This window comes from Plectropomus leopardus, chromosome 18 (genome assembly GCF_026936395.1).
Source record: "Plectropomus leopardus strain MGB_pleo_1.0 chromosome 18, ASM2693639v1, whole genome shotgun sequence".
In the NCBI taxonomy this organism is placed as follows: Eukaryota; Metazoa; Chordata; class Actinopteri; order Perciformes; family Serranidae; genus Plectropomus; species Plectropomus leopardus.
The window spans coordinates 31,194,549-31,214,646 of NC_142193.1; the positions used below are offsets into that span (position 1 = coordinate 31,194,549).

At 39.2% G+C, this 20,098-nt stretch overlaps 2 protein-coding genes across 2 annotated transcripts; both read left to right on the top strand.

Annotated features, from left to right (window-relative positions):
• Nucleotides 1-1,032: 1,032 nt before the first annotated feature.
• Nucleotides 1,033-11,646, top strand: LOC148186544 (ornithine decarboxylase-like). The gene is made up of 10 exons (XM_088069090.1): nt 1,033-1,057; nt 2,191-2,232; nt 6,411-6,532; nt 7,640-7,813; nt 7,903-8,075; nt 8,164-8,380; nt 8,778-8,861; nt 9,489-9,651; nt 10,396-10,517; nt 10,892-11,646. Exons 1-10 carry the CDS (start codon nt 1,033-1,035, stop codon nt 11,144-11,146), a joined length of 1,377 nt encoding a protein of 458 aa, XP_087925216.1. The 3' UTR covers nt 11,147-11,646.
• A 1,377-nt stretch (nt 11,647-13,023) lies between these two features.
• On the top strand, nt 13,024-19,304 carry LOC121940505 (ornithine decarboxylase-like). The gene is made up of 9 exons (XM_088069091.1): nt 13,024-13,195; nt 15,504-15,625; nt 16,078-16,251; nt 16,341-16,513; nt 16,602-16,818; nt 17,094-17,177; nt 17,389-17,551; nt 17,915-18,036; nt 19,050-19,304. Exons 1-9 carry the CDS (start codon nt 13,024-13,026, stop codon nt 19,302-19,304), a joined length of 1,482 nt encoding a protein of 493 aa, XP_087925217.1.
• Nucleotides 19,305-20,098: the final 794 nt, after the last annotated feature.

Genomic DNA, 20,098 nt, shown 5'->3' on the forward strand with positions numbered 1-20,098 from the left:
ATTGGAAGATGCAAACTAAATGAACACATAGTTTCGAGTTGAGCCAACTATTAACCTATGTACACAGTATAATTCATGGTAAGCATGTTGACATACCTTTCCATACAGAAAAATAATATTTAGAACCAACAAAATGAGCAAACAAGGAATGTGCCGCTGGTCTCTGCAAGTAAATACTATCTTCTGTGTGTTTTTAACATGCGTTGGAAGCAGTAACGTAGATTCACTGCACACCGCAGACATGGCTGCGTTAAATTCTTTGCTACTTTAAAATGTGAACACACGCTTGATTGCGTGCCCTGTGTCAGGGGATTACGAGTCTAAACAAGTTTGATAAATGTCTTTTGGATTGATCACTCAAGAAGAATCATGAAAAAACTACCAAAAGACACCGTGTCCAGACTGCATTAAAAAAAACCTCACTGTGTGCTAATTTCAGCTCACCGTGTCCAAATGCCCAAAAAACATTATATCTATATATTTTTTTAATTATATGTCATTGACTAGAATATAATTGTTATTTCAAAACACTTACATGCAATTATTCTCCTTTTTTTTACGGCAGTCTGTCATGTCTAGCAGAGACACATATATAAACATACTTATAAACTTTGAAATTTAATATATGGTGGAATTACTTCATAAAAGGCGAGACCCAAAACATTAAGATTGTTTTTATATTTAGTGAGCTTATGGTGATTAAAATCACCCTAAATAGACAGACTTTCTCTTCACCAGAGCTTCATGTTCACCCTCAACATACGTGGCCATACATTGAAAAAGTGCTTTTATTTGTCTTTTTTTTCTCTTCAGCATCGTACATCTAGTGACTGTATTTATGCTTCAAAAATCCTGAAAGGTGGTGGTCAAGTGTAGATTATCTTTTTGAACAACATGTAAGTATCATAAATGTTAGTTTGCCACTTATTTTCTGCAATAATCCAAAATCCAATGGAAAAAAATCCTGTAGGCTGTTTGACAGGAGAACCAGGGTGACGCTGACTTCAGGGTCGGACAACAAAAAAACTAAAAATGGGTAACTCTATAGTGATTCTAGGTTAGTTATTTTCAGAGTATTTCGTTTTATTATTGTTTTGAATATTATCAGGAAGACTAGTTAAGGAATAAAATGAATGCTGAAATTTACAGTAGTAGGATTATAACAATAAATATGTATTTTTTTAACACTTCAGTTATGTCACTATATATATGTATATACAGCGACCTCTGACCTTTGCACCAGGCAGCATTACCTGGTGTCCTGTCAGACCTTCACTATAATACCTCCATGATCAGACCGTAAACACCGGATTGTAGCTGTTTACCGGTAAGTAACGGTACTTTTTTTCTGAGAAAAACGTTTTTTCACTGAGCTAAATGTGTCCGTGTTGCTTGGGCTGCTGGTAACGTTACGCGGGCGATGTTGCGTCTTTTCTAATCTAAAAACGAAACAGGCTAACTTTGCTTCCTTAGCCAGGTCAGTTATTAGCTAGTCCGATTACGTAATTATTACTTTCCCGCTTCTGCCCAGCAACAACAAGTGTTGCCTAGCGACCTGCCGTCCTCTCATCACGCGCGCACTCACGCGCGCTCAGAAAGTAAGTTCGCGAGCATTTAGCCGCTGGAAGCTAAGCTAACCGTAGCACGGTGTGTCGACGCTCGTAAGTGACAAATATCATCAATATATTAACATTTTTATCCGACATCAAAATAATGTGAGTGCCGATGTACGTTGTGGGCGGACGGTATAACGGTGTCGGGTTTTGTAGACGGTTAATTTAAGAAAGACGTTAGCTACCAGTAATATTAAGCTGCTGTAGGGAAGTACCGTCAGAGCAGATGGTGTCCAGTGAAGGACACACACGGTGGACACCAGAGGCCAACACAAGTCGAGACATTTACCGGCTTAAAGCTGTTTTATGACTTTATGACTTACGTCTGTCAACACAAAATGAGCAGTTTCGTTTCCTTTGGAAAAGTTTCAGTCGTATCCATGGTAACCAGAGAAAATAAGTGAATGTATATGTCCATGTTAGCCTAATTTGACATAAAGGTGCCTTTACTTTAATTGAATATGATTTTAATAATTATGATATTTTGATGTTGTACAACACAAATCGAGATGTGCTGATTAGTTATTCTTCATGACCTCTCTAGGTGAGGTATTTTGGGTGGTCTGTTGATGGCGAGCTACCCAACCAACACCGGAGTCCCCTCCTCCCACAGAGTGTGGTAGGAGCTATTTTTTTTCCTTTTTATGCTCCGAGTCTGTTTCTGTCACGTTTGGTATAGTGTTATCTGCACAGAGAAGTGTTATAAATCTGAGGATAGATGATGTTGGCAGGTATGAGTTATTCTGCGCTGAACTGAGCTCAGATTTGATCCTTTTTATGCACTATGGCACTGATGCTAAACCTAAGGTCTGCAGGCCAAATCTGGCCCCCGACAGGGTGCCTTGTGGCCCCCCCAACCATTTTCTAATTGACAATAAAAATGAAGTGAGTCACACTGTGAATTGTTTGGTCCTTTTAGTATCAATAAGGTGCCAGAGTGCATAAAACAGCATCAAAATAGAGGTTCTTCAGCAGAAAAAGTGACAGTGGAGGATCCCCCACACCCCCCAACAGATCTTAGATAAGACCCTAATGTCCTAAAATCCTGCAGATGTCCTAAAATCCTAAAAACGTTCTAAAAATCCTGAAAACATCTTAAAATTCTGAAAATGGCCTAAATCCTAGAAATGTCCTAAAATGCTAGAAATGTCCCAGAATCCTAAAAATGTCCTTAAGTCCTAGAATCTTCCTAAATCCTAGAAATGTCTTGTAAACCTAGAGACAGGTATGGGCAGGTTGAGCCCCATAGAGCATTACATACACGCCAGAAGAACGAGTTAGCGACCCAGGTGGGAAAAGGATTAACAGAGTTTAAAAAATAAATAGAAAATAAAAAAGATAACTGACATGGGCAAGATAAAGGCGGTTAGAGGTTTTGAATATCGGTTTGGGTTAATTTTTGATTAATTGCCCAGCCCTAATAACTACCGTTCTGTTAACAGTCTGCAGGGCATGCTGAAAACTTTAAACCCTGTTCTTTCTTACTGCACTTATACTGGTCTTATCATTTTGGAAATGAATCCTAAACAGACTATTGAGGTGTTTGGTGACTTTTTATGACTTTTTTCTTCTTAAAAAATGCCTCTGGTAATGGCATATATTTTATCATGTCATATCATATCATACATGCTTCTGTCAAACTCTTGGAGGTGGAGTATTTTCTCTGACAGCTGGCTTTCTGAAGACTTTTTGAGTGTTTCTTGGCCACACAAACATTAACAATAAACATGATGTTCATTCATGCAGTAAACATGTCGGGAGGAATGTGGTAGGGTTTGTTTTTCCTTTCATCCATAGCAGCAATACGCTTGTTTATTAATAATAATAATAATATTAACAATTACCATTATAATACTTTATTTAACTAGTAAAGGGCTCATAAAAAATATCCCTGCCTGTCTTGGCCAAGACGGCAGCACCACATAGAACATAAAAGGTCCAACGTTACAAAACATGTTACAGACTTACTGTAATATACGAGGAAAAAAAATCATGTTACAGACTTACTGTAATATACGAGGAAAAAAATCATGTTACAGACTTACTGTAATATACGAGGAAAAAAATCATGTTACAGACTTACTGTAATATACGAGGAAAAAAATCATGTTACAGACTTACTGTAATATACGAGGAAAAAAATCATGTTACAGACTTACTGTAATATACATGAAGAACAAAAGGAGAAAAAAAGCGTCCACTTTATTTACTTGTGTATTTTACTGTCTAAATAAAAACAAAGAATGGTTGCTCACCTGTTTACCTTTTAGTTTCTGTGTTGACACTGTGAGCCATCATATTCTCGTTCCCCGAGGGTTGCTTGTCTTGGGTTTAGCGTTTGCATCAGGTAAACAGGTTGTTTTGATCATGTGACCTGGGAAGGGTAGGTGTCCACCATGCAGGCCTGCAGGGGTTACATACTTCCGGTTAGAAGGATTAACACAGAAACACATTCAGACACCTGAGCTTCCTCACCTGGACTGAACTCATATTCAACGTCAAAGAGCATGACACAATAAGGAAAAAAAACTGGCATCAATAAAGCACTTCATTTTGTCGCGATGAATTTTGTTTTTCACGTTTTCTCATGCAGTGAGAGCAGAACACAAAGCTGTGACTTGTAAGTCTGGTTTGTGCATTGGATTTTTTATATTTGTGAGAGGCCGACAGATTATCGGCGTGGCCGGTTATCAGAGCCAAAATTATTATTTATTAGATTATTTTTATCTGCATTATAATGTAGAGATTGCTGATAAAATTGATTAATGAAAAAGTGTGTGTATAATTGCAGAGCAGTCTGCACTACATGCAAAATCAAAAACCAAAACAGAGCACAAACCATTATTTGAACAAGACATAGCAGTTTGTAATACAGTTTTCATACGCCTAATTTTTTTTCCGAATTCTTAAACACTACCATTGATTCTTGAAGTAATATCATGTGAAGCCAATGCCTTTACCAAGTCTGCCACACTGAGTGCTCGTTCTCTGCTTTTCACTCAGTTTACAGTTTTATAAAACATTTTTAGCAAGACTGTAAACACAACTCACTGCTTTACGCTTATTTTGTAGCCCTTCAACAGACTCATAGTAAAATGACGAACACAAACTGTTAAAATCAGTGTGACGTTCCTTCGTAATGATGAACATGGGCACTGTAGTTTAGTTAATGGACAGTAATGGAGCTCTTTAGTACAGAAATAATATCAGGGTTTCAAAACAGACAGTTATCGCTGCTGGAATTAATTCATCATTGGTTTTGTTTTTTTATTGGAATTACAATCAGGTTTGTTGCCAAATAGGTTTTCATCTACCAAGAAATTTGTGAAATTAGAAATTAGTAATTTGGTGTATAATTGTCATAATAAACACATTAGGAGAAAAGAAAAATAAACAAGTGCTGCAAGTGAAAAACCTTAAAATTAACAGAAATTTATAATAAAAAATATATAGAATATATCTCCAAATATCTGAAGAGCTTTGTCGGGTTTTTAAAAGAAGAGGATGGAGTCTGCAAACTATTGACAGAGTCTGTATGTTTTGAAGTGTAAAGAATGTAAGCAAATATGTAACAAAGATTTGCATTTAAGTAATGGGTCCTTTAACTGCCACTCACCTGACAGAACAAGCTTCTGTCATCGCTTTCCCCACAAATCATTTTTCAGGTTTCAACATATGGAGGACCATATGGTAGGAGTGGTACAATAAGAAAAGAAACCTTTGTAATTTTATTTTATGTTACTGTTTTTGCACATTTTTTTAAATCATACTTGGTACCTTGTTTTTTATTATCTAACATTTTGATGTTTTTATATTTGTAATTATTTTTTTACACTGTACCCATCAGCTCCTGTAACACTGTGAATTTCCCTACTGTGGGACTAATAAAGGATGATCTGATCTTATGCAACGTGTGAGGCAAATGTGCCCATTGAAACAAATGTAAGCAGTGTTATCAAAGTCACCTTTTTTGTGTTCAGCACAAATGTAGCTATACTAATATCCATGTAGTATGTTTTTCATAATTGTAGCTTTGGTTAAAAAAAAAAAAAAAGGTAAATGAACTTAGGGACGTGCGAAACACAAACACTTGCTCCATTGTTTCAGACAAGTGAATGGCTATAAAAATAATGTTTACTCTCTGTGATAACAAAAAACGTTTATTTCTCCTGTTTTAGCTTTTCTTCACTGGCTCCCTGTAAAATCCAGAACTAAATCTAAAACCCTGCTCTTCACTTACAGAGCTCTGACTGGTCAGGCCAAACCCTAAAGCTGACTGAGAGGAAGAGTTCAAGTCATTGCTTTCCCCATATTTACTGTGATGGTGTAACAACCAGAGTAAACAGCTTTTTTTGTCTCCGGCAAATTGCCTAACACCTGATCCGTGTGTCATAGTGTACTAATGGAAGTGTCGATCTCTCAGTGGGCGGGGAAAAGTCAGGACTTACCAAATAAAATCCGCTTGTTAGTTGCTTCAGTCTTCGTTGGAAATGCGTGCCAGAGCCTGTTCTCGAACTCACGTCCAGTTCTGTTTTATAGGAATGCTTCGATAGCATTTGCTAAATTGCGATTTCAGATTTTAAGGTGTCCAGCATATGGAGGACTACATGGGTCGTGGTAAGACAAAAAAAAACAAAACTTTTGTTATGATTAATGTGGTGTAACAACTGTGCCTATTTATTGTTATTTGACTACTACCATGGAATAATGTAGTGAAGTAACCTTTTTTTTACCGTAATTCATCCTTATCTAATTGATATGTGTTCGTTCATTTTATACTTTTGTCATTCCTTGCAGGAGCAGTAACTACAAATGGATCGGTTGGTCTGTCTCCTGAGAATTGGGACATTGACATTTTACACAATGGAAGGACCATCAGTGATTTCATTGACAGCAAAATAAAAGAGCGTAGTTTATTGGTGAGTATCAGAGAGTTGACGCTGAAGTTTCCCAAACTATTAAACTTTATTTAGAGCGCTTCAGGAATGACTCCTATACCCAGAGGTTAGTTTGTATTTTTACACTTCCTGTTTCTTCGTTTCAAAGTCAATTCGTTTTAGGTTAGAAGTTAGATCTGTGCTCAACAAAAGCGGAAGAGATTTTCATGTTTTGTTCTACGACACAAAAGTTCCCTCTCTGACAAACCTTTTTGGTTGGCCTTAAAATAAATACCCTCCATGCAGCACTCCTGTTGTGTGGATATTTTGTGAAAAGGGCTTGTATCAGCATGCAATACCTTTAAGGTACTGACCAACACAACCCCATACCACCGAAACAACTGCAGTCTAACGATACCTGCATTGGATCCTTTTGCCCCTTGCACTGATTCTGGAGCGTCCCATCCCTCCACGGGCTCAGCAGACTTTCTGATACAGCCATCTCCAGAGCCGCTGACCTGCCGGTGAACAGTCAGTTTAACGCCTGCCCAGTTTGCACAAGCAACACAGCTGCATCAGCAGCTCTTCCACTAAATTCACACTGACACTGAAACAGCTCGACGCTGTCTTCAGACCGTTGATGAAAGGCTGCGTGATGTGTGCTGATAGGCAGATTTTTATAACTTTCCCTGGTATAAGGCTCACACTCAGCAGCTGCTTTATCTAAATTCAACTACATATCAATGTGAAACTCATGGAGGCAAGCAGGGCTGTTTCTCAATCTATCAATCTATCTTTCCATCCGTCTATTCTCTTGTGATTGAAGATTAAAGCAAATAGTACGTTTTTAAAAATAACATCCTTATTTGGTTTCATTCATTGCTGCATGGCTGAAGGCACTGTTTAGCTGGTGCTTGCTCTTTATGTAAATATTTGACACATTAGTGTTTGTCCCAGAGGCAAATGGTTGTAAATTGTATATTGTCTTTTTGAGGACCGCTGGAGGGCTTCCTCACAGGTATTATTTTATGTGCGTTTTCGTTGGTGTTATGTCATTCTGTTGATTGTTCAGAGCTTGAAGATGCAAGATAGATTTCTGTGAGAACAGATGAAGTTTTAACTTATTTGACCTTATTATATGTTGTTCAGGACAACGAGGAGCCGTTCCATGTGGCAGATCTAGACAGCATACTGAGGAGGCACCACAGGTGGGTGACTAACCTGCCTCGAGTCAAGCCTTTCTATGCAGTCAAGTGCAACAACACAGCAGCAGTTCTGAAGATGATGACTGTTTTGGACACTGGTTTCGACTGTGCCAGCAAGGTATTTCAAAGATGATCCGGCTGTGTTTGCTCTGTTCCAGAGAAATGTTGTTTCCTCCTCAGTCTGAAACATGTTTCGGTCTCACTCAGGGTGAGATCCAGAAGATACTGTCCCTGGGAGTGTCGCCTAATAAAATCATTTACGCACATACAACCAAACCGATGTCTCACCTCAGATATGCCTGTGCTCATGGAGTAGATGTGATGACTTTTGATAATGAGGATGAACTCCTAAAAGTTTCTCTCTGTCACCCCAAAGCCAAGTAAGAGACCAGCTACTAATAGTTTTTGCTTCTTTATTGAGCGCAGGTTCTTGTTAGCGTGTTGATTAATACTTTTGCATCTTTCCAGACTGGTACTCCGCATCGCAGTGGATGACTCCAAATCGCTGGTTAGACTGAATTCAAAGTTTGGAGCCAGACTGGTGTCAGTCGGTAAGCTGCTGGAACGTGCTGGAGAGCTCGGCGTGGAGGTCATTGGGGTCAGCTTTCATGTCGGCAGCGGCTGCACTAATGGTTCAGCGTTCAGGCAGGCCATAGTAGATGCACGCCATGTCTTTGACGTTGGGGTAAGTCATTATCAAAGCAACACAACACATGAAGTAAACTGAAATTCTCCTGTTTCTCAAGCTAAGTGAACTCCTTTTTTTGAATGCAGTGTTTTGCTTGTAGTGGAATATTTTGGTTATGATATTAGTACTTTAACTTATATAAATGTTCCAAGGATAGAGATGGAACGACCAGCCCTTCTCTCACAATGATTGGCTGGTATTCTTGGCCTTTGGTGGTTGGTTTGGTTTGGGGTTAAAAGAGAAGAGCGCTATGAGGGGCACGGGAGTAGGATTAGCTAGGGTTGGGTAAGAATGTCAAGGCAAGAAAATTAGAAGCAAAAAAAATTACAGACCATTTTTTGCTATCCTGCAAAACTCGAACTTGCTAAAACATGTTGATTAATATCTTTTTCAGAATTTGCTGGGGTTTCAGATGAGACTCGTGGATATTGGCGGAGGATTCTCTGGAATCGGAGACTTTCATGAGAAATTTGAAGAGGTAAAATTGAAAAAATATACAGTAATTGTGGTTGTTTGTTGTTCTGCACTTCCATATCCAGGTCAAAAGACAACATGAGCCAGAAATGAAGTCATACAGAACAACACAGAAGTAATTAATACATGTAAAACAACCTTTTACACCTTTTCCCTGAAGGACTGTGTGGATTAACTAGAAACCTTTAAATGCCTACTAGAAAGGGTAAAAAAAGGCTGATTCATGTTCACAGAACATACTGTTGACCTTTCATTTTACTTGCTGCTACAGCAATATGTGTTCTTGCACATTATTTCAAAGTGGTAGACAGTGCAGGGATAGTGTAGCCATATGGTGGCACTGTTGATAATTGGTTTGAAAAGGTTTGTCTTGATAGCAATCACAACCAGAATTGTTGTTTGTTGGTTTCAAACAGTGGTCTGTGGTGGTCTGCAGTGTGTCAGGAATGAATCACAACTACATCACTTCATGCTACATGCTCTTACTTCATAGAAACATGGAGAAACCTTAACCTTGTTGCCTATAATGTCAGTGATACTGATTACTGCAAGTCACTTTGTATTTAAGTGTCAGAGAAATGTCTGGAATATTGATAAAGGTATAATAACTCATTGTGTTTTTCCTTTTCAGTTTTCAGACGTCATTAATGGAGCACTGGATGAATTCTTCCCACCTGACAGCGGGGTGCAAATCATCGCAGAACCAGGACGATTCTACGTGGAATCAGCCTTCACTCTGGCGGTGAACGTCATCGCCAAAAGAGTAATCTTAGATGATATGGATGAACATTGCGGTAATGTATAGATATTTCTTGAAGCCACAAGAATGTTGAGTATACATATAGCACAATCCGAACTTGCAGGGTTGTTGTTACTCACTTTGTGCATAACCCAAAAACCTGGTTGCAAGGGGAGGAGGGACAGAGGGACCACTGATAAAAAGAATCTGTAGCATCGACCAGTGCGAGGAACTTGTATTAATGCAAGGAAATGTTAACATGAATCACATTTTTTAGGGGCTAAAGATGATCGTAAACTCGCAAAACTTTGCACACTGCTGAAGAGCTTTAATGTCAGTGGACCATTTTCCAGGCCAGGCTAAAAGTTCAAACTGGGCAAAAAATTCCTCCCAGTCGGCCTTGCTGTCATACCTGCAGGTTTTTTTTACTGAGGGCAGCCACGAAACTGGCAATAAAACGGTTCAAACATAGTCTGTAACAGTATGCTGAGTACATGTTCTCTAGCCCCACATAGCCAACACACAGGTGGTACAAAAATTTGCAATATGTCATTTCTAGCACCACACACTCCATGCAGGAAATAACATCTAGATTGCTCACACAGTTTTCAAAGGTTGCATCAACCATCATCCCGCCAGCACGCCCCCCACCTGCAGGAACGTGCGAGGGCCCATTCATTGCTGCTCACAGCTTTAACTTGCATTATAATTGTTCCTACATTTTCAACATATTTGTAAAGATACTTTATAGTTGCATATTTAGCAACCGTTGTGATTTTGCTTGTATTCTTTTTTTCAGATGGTGAAAAAAACAGCCGCGACAGAATGATGATGTACTACATTAACGATGGGATGTATGGTTCCATGAGCTGCATTATCTTTGACCCTGCTCACAACAACATTAAACCATATCCTCACAGGGTAAATACAACACGTCCTCATACCACAATAGTGGAATACAAAACAACAGTCCTAGTTATTCACCAAAAGCACATACATCATATTTTGGGTTAAAATAAGTACATTTGTTACCTTGACTGTCACACGAGACACAAACACTGGTCTTCAGGGTGAAAGTCCTGCATTTGTTTGATCCATCCATCTGCACCAGTGTCATCCCTACGTGGATATTGTTGCTCTTTATACTGCGTCACTTTGATGCTTTGGAGACCGTCACCATCTGAGCTGAGAAAATTTCTAAAAGTGATGTCAGACATGAGATGCAAAGGAACAGATTGTGGGTAAACATGATAACCAGTATGATTTTCTGATTTTATTTTTCAATGCTTGCTCAGGCTGTCGAGAGCAACGAGCAGAGATACCGCTCTGTCATCTGGGGTCCAACCTGCGACAGCATCGACAAAATAACCGAAAACTACTGGATGCCTGAGTGTCACGTGGGGGACTGGCTCCTCAGCAACAACATGGGTGCTTACTCTGTTAGCGTGGTCACTGATTTCAACAGCTTTGAAAAAGCTCACATTTACCCCGTTGTGACCGCTGAAACGTGGCGTGCCTTAAACCTTTGTCACTTCTACGACATCCATTGATGTGATATGACAGCAGGGTGAAAACAATTATTTGCCTTGGGGATAAATAAAGTATGCCTTTTTCTTTTTCTTTTTCTTTTTCTTTTTCTTCTTCTTCTTTGTATCACTCTGGAGTTGTTAAGACTAGAATAAAAGTCCAGTCTCGAGTGTACAATGGTGTTACAGAGTGATGCCTCTTTTACCTCAGACTTTCTTCAGCACCCTTCACGCCATGAAGTCGTAAGCAACTTCATTGTAAGTTAGTTAAGCTACTTTTAAGCTACAAGTTGATCTAGTTATATGCCAGTTGAGCTAGTTAGCTTTAGCTAGTTGAGCTTTAAGGTACTAGTTCACCCAGTTGTAAGCAAGCTGAGTAGATGTCAGTTAGTTTAAAATTAGTTAAGTTACTTGTAAGAATGGTTAGAATCAGTTGAGCAACTTGTTAGCTAGTTATAAATTAGTTGAGCTAGTTGCAAGCTAGTTGTGAATTTATTGAGCTATTAAGCAAGTTTAGCTGTATTTTAAGTTAATTGGGCCAATCATAAGTTAGTTATAATTTAGTTTAACTATAAGCTTGTTGAGGTAGTTAAAAGCTAGTTGTAAGTGAGTTAGAAATTAACAGAGCAAGCTATTAGCATATGGTAAGCTTGTTCAAAATTAGTTGAGGTGGTTGTAAGCTCTTAAACTAGTTGTGAACAAGTTATGACTTAGTTAAGATAGTTGTAAGCTTTGTAATTCTTAGCCCCTCTTGCTACACACAGAAAATAGAAATCAGTTTGTTATTATAGACTAAGCTTGAATGTGCACATTCTCAATGATTAAAATACAAGTTTATATGTTTAGGATTTGTCATGTTTTGTTTGTGCAGTTACATCATCTTGACCATCTTCTTGATAAAATACAGCGCTTGCCAGCTTTATGACCCAGCATACTGGTTTGGGTTTGGTTCTCTTTGGTGGCTCCTGTGGCAATAAGCAGTAATTGCAGTGTTTATGTTACAGATAAAGGCTTTGAATCGGGCTGGTGATTTTATTTGTACCAGCTCTTTTTATGTTCTGCCAGACAGCAGGATCCACTGGAACAACTGAAAATTAACTGAAATAAATTAGAAGTAAAATGGGATCAAGAACGAAACCTTGAGGAATGCCTCATGTAATTATATAATGGTGATGAGACAGAGTTTTTGTATTCGTGTTTCCAGTATAAGATGATTGTTATCTGGACCTGTTACTGCCAACAAAAGACCATCTCTGTCCCACGCTTATTGACAGCTGTCCTTTTCTGCCTGGCAGAGAACTGTATTCATACACATGGGAAGTTGGTCCTCACAATGGATGTCTGTGAGGACAATAAAGTGAAAGTCTGTACAAGCTACCAGAGACGAAGGTCAGTGTCCTCTAATTATTCTTAGGAACAATACACATTGATCAGTTTCATTGTAAATCTGTCATTAAGACAACTAACAAAGCAAGCGACCTGTCGACCTGGAATCTGAGATTGTAAAACATCAACAGCTGAACAGGATAAACAGCTCAGAGTAAGTCAGTGTCGTGCAAAAGCAGGACATGTAAAATGCAGACAGTGAATACAAAATCATGTTAAGCAGATAATCTGCAGTTAAAACACAAAAACGTAAAAATCACATTACAGAGGACAGAACAAGCAGATGTTCAGCACCATTTAGAAATGTGTGCAGTCAAGGAGCCTATTTCGTAGGTCATCTGCATAAACCGCTGACTAACACCGATGAAAACAGCAAGTGCAACATGACTGGTGCACAGAGGCGGACAACCACATGGTGATGTTTCTGGTTCTGTCCGAGTTTAAGTATTTTCAACCAAACTTCAGGGTGCTGCAAAAACGTGAGATGCATAGAGCAGAAAAATACAAGGCGCAAAATGTTCACTTTCATAGAAGTCAATGACAAAAAGCCACCCAGTCTGCTGAAGAGCGCTCTGTCTGATCGAGGCCTCACACTACAGGAGCCAGAGTGTCCCAGAGAAGAGCCGCCTTGTGTTAGCAGCAGGCCAGTACCGGCGGACTCAGGGGTGATGAGAGAAGTGGAAACAGGTGTATAAGGAAGTCTGAGGGCATCTGCTGGACAGGTACAGAAGGGCGACTAATATACCGCTTTCCCACCAAAATTAGCATTTTTAAACTCGTTAAAAATAGGCTATCAAGTCCATTTTTAATGACAGTGAACTCACTGCTGCACCACACGAGTCTGTCTTTTCGCAGCTTTTGTGTATGGGTTGTTGTATGACCCTAAATTACATTATTATTAAGTAAGTTGTGGGTGATTTGGGTTCCCAGAGGCTTTAAACTAGTTTAGCGCAGTTTCTTTGAGGCCAGTTAAAGGACATGTGCCAGTTTCTGTGGTAGGATGTGGATGTTTGTGCTAAATGCAACACAAAGACCAAATAAGACAAGTTCAGAGCCAAGTCCTTTGTCTGAAGCAACCAGGTCATTTGTATTTTTTTACCAGGGCTTTCTTTGTGCTATGATCCCCTCTAAACCGTGGTGGAAAGTCTTGAAATAGACTATTGTCTTGAAGAAAGTCCCATAGCTGATCAGCGAGTACTTTCTCAATGATCTTGAAGAGATAGTTAAGATAAAGTTACGTTCCAGGACAGCAAGATGGGAAACTTTTGTTTGCTATACCGGGTCAAGCCAGATTGTCATTATGAGCGGTGCCCGATTATAACAACCTGTTCTAGCTGAAACCTCTGATTTATTACATGTGAAATGCACCATATCCTACACTTTGAAATGGGTGTGTGTGTGTGTTTGGCTTTACCTGGTCTCACCTGTTAACAGCACCTTTTGCATATTCACTGAAAAGAAGGATTAACCCTCCATTGGCCAACTCTTTATCCCAAAACAACATACCTATTAGATAGCCATTTAATTGATGGATCAGATGAAAGTGTTTGAGTCTCATATATTCTCACGACCTCACAGAATCACCTCAAGTGACCAAAAAACAGTTCAGCACAACGTGTAAGGTCACGTATATTTGTATTTGGTAGTTAAGTTACACTAAAATCCACAAAACATGCTTTTTTCTGTGCAACAATGGGTAATTTCTACCCTATTTTAAGGAATGTATTAGCTCTTTATTTGCTGTATGTGCCTTATATTTTATCGGTTTGTGTCATTCTTTACATTTTGAATACTTGTTACTGTTCTCAAAAGTAGCACTTTCACATTTTGTTATAAAATGACAATAAAGGCTTTCCGTTCTAATCTATTCTATATTTTATACCTGTCATATTTATAACTGTATTTGTTCATTTATTTTTGTAAACATACCTGGTAAATGAACTTGATGTAAAACGTAGTTTTTGAACTGTGTTTGAAGGTAAAAAAACGATGTCCCGAGCCGCTGTGATGACCTGTTTGGGTCACTCGAGGTGATTCTGTTGTTGTGAACGAATGAAGCACGAACACTTTAATCTGATCCATTGATGCGGGCTATCCTGAATGTATGTGGTATTGTTTCGTGATGAAGAGTTAGGAGTGGGAGAGGTAATCCTTCTTTGCACTAAATAGGGAGAAGGTGTTGTTCACAGGTGAGGACAGGTGAAGCACGCCTGGTGGAGCCATTTTGATTTCTTTCATTGTATTTTCTGGCTGTGCTGTGTGTGCACTGTGACCGCTGCATTGTCTTTTTTAGTGGTAGTATATTATTTCTGTAAATATGATAAATAAGTACTGACAAATTGCAAAAATGCACTGATGGGAACCAAGAAAAGAGTTTCTCTGCACTTGCTCCCAATAAAATCCATAATTAAATCTAAAATCCTCCTCTTCACTTACAGAGCTGTAATTGGTCAGTCCTAAACCTAATGCTGACTGCGACAGGAAGAGCTCAAGTCATTGCTTTCCTTATAATAACCAAAATGCTGCACCAACCAGAGTAAGCAGCCTCTGTGTCTCTGGCAAATTGTCTAACACCTGATCTGTGTGTCTCAGTGTGACGACCTCTCAGTGGGCGGGGAAAAATCGGGACTGACCAAATAAAATCAGCGCGTTCTTATGAGTGGTAGTTGGAAGAGTGTTGGTATTTGCTGTCAAACCCACATCCAGTTATTTTTCACAGAAACTCTTCAGACTTACTCTGTTTGAAAGTTGAGATTTTCAGGGTTGCATCACAATGAAGAAGCATCTGTGCCGTGGTAAGATAAAAAAAAGACCTTCAGCGATGATATATGTGATGTAATGTGAGGGAAATGTGTCTACCTGCCTATATTTTAGGACTGCTCACATGGCAAAATGTAGATATATCATTATTAAACAAAAGGAAATTTTATTGTGAAATGGACATGTGTTTATTAACTTTACACTTTTGTCTTTTCCTGCTTGTCATCTGTTGCAGGAGCAGCAACTTCAAATGCATCAGTGGTTTTGTCTCCTGAGAACTGGGACATTGACATTTTAGACAAAGGAAGGACCGTCAGTGATTTCATAGACAGTAAAATAAAAGAGTGCAGTTCAGTGGTGAGTATCAGAGAGTTGATGCTAATTTTAGGTCACAGTTTTTCCACTTGGTTCAAAGGGCTTCCAAAATTATTAAAGAGACAAACATACAACGTGGCTTGACAGCGCTTTTCTTCATTTTATTGGCCGTCTAAACTAACTGACTGGTTAACTTCACTATTAAAAACGACCAAAAACGTAATATACAAAAACAAATGGTAACGAAATTAACAATATGTACAATGCAAACCGTGAAAGGTGCAGAAACTAACTCGAGGATGAAAAAGAGTTTTGATCACTACGGAGGCAAATATTACTGAAGAGATGACAAAGTAAACACAGATGAAATTCATAAAACAGATATACATCACAGCACATTGTGGAAGGAGAGGACTGTGTGGTAGATTTGTTGACAGGTGAGATTCTTGAGATTTGCATTTTCAGAAATAAAATGTTAACTTTGCTTTATTCAGGACATCGAGGAGCCGTTCCATGTGGCAGATCTAGACAGCATACTGAGGAGGCACCACAGGTGGGTGACTAACCTGCCTCGAGTCAAGCCTTTCTATGCAGTCAAGTGCAACAACACAGCAGCAGTTCTGAAGATGATGACTGTTTTGGACACTGGTTTCGACTGTGCCAGCAAGGTATTTCAAAGATGATCCGGCTGTGTTTGCTCTGTTCCAGAGAAATGTTGTTTCCTCCTCAGTCTGAAACATGTTTCGGTCTCACTCAGGGTGAGATCCAGAAGATACTGTCCCTGGGAGTGTCGCCTAATAAAATCATTTACGCACATACAACCAAACCGATGTCTCACCTCAGATATGCCTGTGCTCATGGAGTAGATGTGATGACTTTTGATAATGAGGATGAACTCCTAAAAGTTTCTCTCTGTCACCCCAAAGCCAAGTAAGAGACCAGCTACTAATAGTTTTTGCTTCTTTATTGAGCGCAGGTTCTTGTTAGCGTGTTGATTAATACTTTTGCATCTTTCCAGACTGGTACTCCGCATCGCAGTGGATGACTCCAAATCGCTGATTAGACTGAATTCAAAGTTTGGAGCCAGACTGGTGTCAGTCGGTAAGCTGCTGGAACGTGCTGGAGAGCTCGGCGTGGAGGTCATTGGGGTCAGCTTTCATGTCGGCAGCGGCTGCTATGAGGGTTCGGCATTCAGGCAGGCCATAGTAGATGCACGCCATGTCTTTGACGTTGGGGTAAGTCATCGTTGTAGCAACAGAATACAAGAATCAAACCGAAATTCTCCTAATAAACTTTAAAAACCCTCTTGGATCAGCTGTGAAATACATCGTAACAAAGCTGAAAACAGGACAGAACTACATTTTTCTAATAATACCTTTAAAAAGCTTTTGAATGCAGAATTTTTACTTGTAGTGGAGTTTTCAGTGTGGCATTAGTACTTTTCCTCAAATGACGGTTCTGAATACTTCTTCCAACACCAGTAAAACATGTTGATTGATAACTTTTTCAGAATCTGCAGGGATTCCAGATGAGACTCTTGGATATTGGAGGAGGATTTTCTGGGACTGGAGACTTTAAGGGGAAATTTGAGGAGGTAAATTTAAAAATATATATATAATGCTCATGGTCATTGATTGTGTGATGTCATTTGGGTTGCACCCATGTTTTCTAATCACGTGGCTCTTGGTTCATAGAAACATGCAGAAACCTTAACCTTTTAAAGTGTCTGTGAAACGTCTAGAAGATTAATAGTGGTTTACTACATGTCAAACATGATTTTAACCCATTATGCTTTTCCTTTCCAGTTTTCAGAGGTCATTAATGGAGCACTGGATGAATTCTTCCCGCCCGACAGTGGTGTGCGGATCATCGCAGAACCAGGACGATTCTACGTGGAATCAGCCTTCACTCTGGCGGTGAACGTCATCGCCAAAAGAGTGATCTTAGAGGATATAGATAAACAAGGTGGTAATATGTGGATGCGTCTTTTGAAGCTACATGAATGTTGTTGTTTGACATGTAACTATCTTGATTTTAAATATTAGTGGTGTCAGTGACAACTATCAGGCAATGCACCTCTACATCAGGATTTATCTTCAGCGGCAGCCACGTTCAGCGTCTAAGTGAGCACACTACTGATTTGCAGGGTTCTAGTTTATCATTTTGTGTAGCTCCCCAAATACCTGGTTGCATGTGTTGGACGGCTGCAAAAGAAAATGATTATTTTATAATAATTTTAATATTATTTTTGATATATCTGCCAAGACCTTTTATTGTTGCAATATCCGAAACTTTAACTTTTTAAAATAATTTTGCATCTTTTTTCTCCAGAAGTTGAGGAAACCAGTCCTGAGAGAATGATGATGTACTACATTAACGATGGAGTTTATGGGTCAGTGAGCTGCCTCAACTATGACCCTGGTCACACCAACATTGAACCATATCCTCACAGGGTAAATACACCACGTCATCACACCTAGCAACTGAATAGGTTGTTTCCCAATGTCTCCAAAAATGGCATATAGGTCCGTTGATGAGTAACATTTTCACTCACCAAAACCATGTGGTCAGGTTTAGAAATAATGATTTGAGTTCAAACACAGCTCCAATGCCAAAATAGATGGGACTCTGTGTAAAATGTAGATGAAAACAAAAAGTAATGATTTGCAAAGTGTCCCTTCACTTAGCCCCGCCGCCCTTGGTTACAGTTGCTAACCCTGACGAGCTTTCGCTCCTAGCATGTGAAATATGAAGTTTTCAACTTTATCAGTGAGATATTGACCGAGACCTGCAAGTCTGACAGCTGATACCCAAAATGTTTCGGGGGGGGGTCTAATTTTTCACCTTCCCAATGCCAAATACCCAAGAAGAGAGATGTCAGATATGGATACAACTGTGTGGAAGAGCACATGAACATCTGAATCCATCAAAGATAAATATAAACACCTAACATTACAACTAACGTTAGCTAACTTTGTTTGCCAAGTTGCGTAACGTTAGCAAACAAAGACGGCTAAATATTAATATTTTTATTACCTCGAAACGAACGAAAGTGTTTATATTTATCTTTGATGGATTCAGATGTTCATGTGGTCTTCCACACTGTTGTATCCATATCTGACATCTCTGGTCTTCGGCTTTGGGAAATGGAAAGAGTGTGAGAGAGTATGAATGTTGGCTGAGTAACAGGTGGCACCTTGGGCAGTAGCCTTGGCCAGCAGTGTGGGAATGCCTGTGTGCTTTGTGAATGGGTGCATATGAAATGTAGTGTGATAGTTAACATTGGCATTGGACTTGAATCTCGAGGTGTGGAGCTGTTCTGTTTAGATGTAATTTTTTTGGATACTGGGCTCTAAATGCACAGTGACTGTAGAGCTCCATGTCAGACATGAGATGTAAAGGAACAGATTGTAGTGGAAAATGACAACCAGTGTGATGTTGATGTTATTTTTCCATGTTTGTGCAGGCTGTCGAGAGCAGCGAGCAGAAATACCGCTCTGTCATCTGGGGTCCAACTTGCAACAGCCTTGATAAAGTAATTGAAAACTACTGGATGCCCGAGTGTCACGTGGGGGACTGGCTCCTTTTCGACAGCATGGGCGCTTACTCTGTTAGCGTGGTCACTGACTTCAACGGCTTTGAGAGAGCTCACATTTACACCATTGTGACAGCTGAGACGTGGCACGCCTTAAACCTTTGTCACTTCTATAACGTCCATTAATTACCTGGTGACGCCTCTGTTTGGATGCTGTTGTTGGGGTGTGCTTTATGTGTAAAGTTGGGTGTGGTTTACACTTTTAAAATCATTTTAACCCACTCAGATCAAAGTAGAATCAAATAGTAAAATATTGTAGCAAGTGTACTGGTAATTTTTATGTAAAAATCAGAGATATCCAACCAAAATCCTAAATCCACGAATTTTAGGTAACAACACAATCTGTGATCAAATACTTAAATTTACTTTAATGTTGTTTAAATCTTTGTCTAACAAACTGTAGATATTAAATCGGAAACTGATTTGTCATAAGCTTTATCCAAAATGAAATTTTCTGGATCAGAGTTTATCACCTTAAATTCTTGATGTGAGATTAACCCTTTAGGGACTGTGCATTTTAGTCCCTTTTCATTCGTCATGTTGTGATAACTGTGTGTGTGTTGATGCATGTGTCCTAAATGTCCAGATTGTGTGTTTGAGTGTAATCAGTGAATTTGCAGCTCAGCTCCTACAATAAGTCTAAAATACACTGTGGAAACTAAATAGTTACATTCAGACTGTTCAGGTCCAAAAATGCTCCATTAAAACCCATTCAAACTGACATTTTTGATCCCACAGCCATCAGAGCAGAAAAACAGGACTTGTATTATTTCTGGGTGTCATTCTGGGCTTTTGACTCTGAATTTGTCATTTTGACTATTTTCCACCTGATGAGGTCATTTTGACCATATTTGGCATATGGAGGAAATACATGCTATTTCCACTAGGTGACCTGTCACAGTCAATGTAGCTGCTGATCA

Bases quoted from the DNA above. Each gene is read 5' to 3' on its own strand.
- LOC148186544 (XM_088069090.1), top strand. From the start codon at position 1,033: ATGGGTAACTCTATAGTGATTCTAG. The intron at 7,814-7,902 runs GTATTTCAAAGA...GGTCTCACTCAG, and splicing joins GTTTCGACTGTGCCAGCAAG to GGTGAGATCCAGAAGATACT. The intron at 10,518-10,891 runs GTAAATACAACA...ATGCTTGCTCAG, and splicing joins TTAAACCATATCCTCACAGG to GCTGTCGAGAGCAACGAGCA.
- LOC121940505 (XM_088069091.1), top strand. From the start codon at position 13,024: ATGTTCACTTTCATAGAAGTCAATGACAAAAAGCCACCCAGTCTGCTG. The intron at 16,819-17,093 runs GTAAGTCATCGT...TAACTTTTTCAG, and splicing joins GCCATGTCTTTGACGTTGGG to AATCTGCAGGGATTCCAGAT. The intron at 17,178-17,388 runs GTAAATTTAAAA...TTTCCTTTCCAG, and splicing joins TTAAGGGGAAATTTGAGGAG to TTTTCAGAGGTCATTAATGG.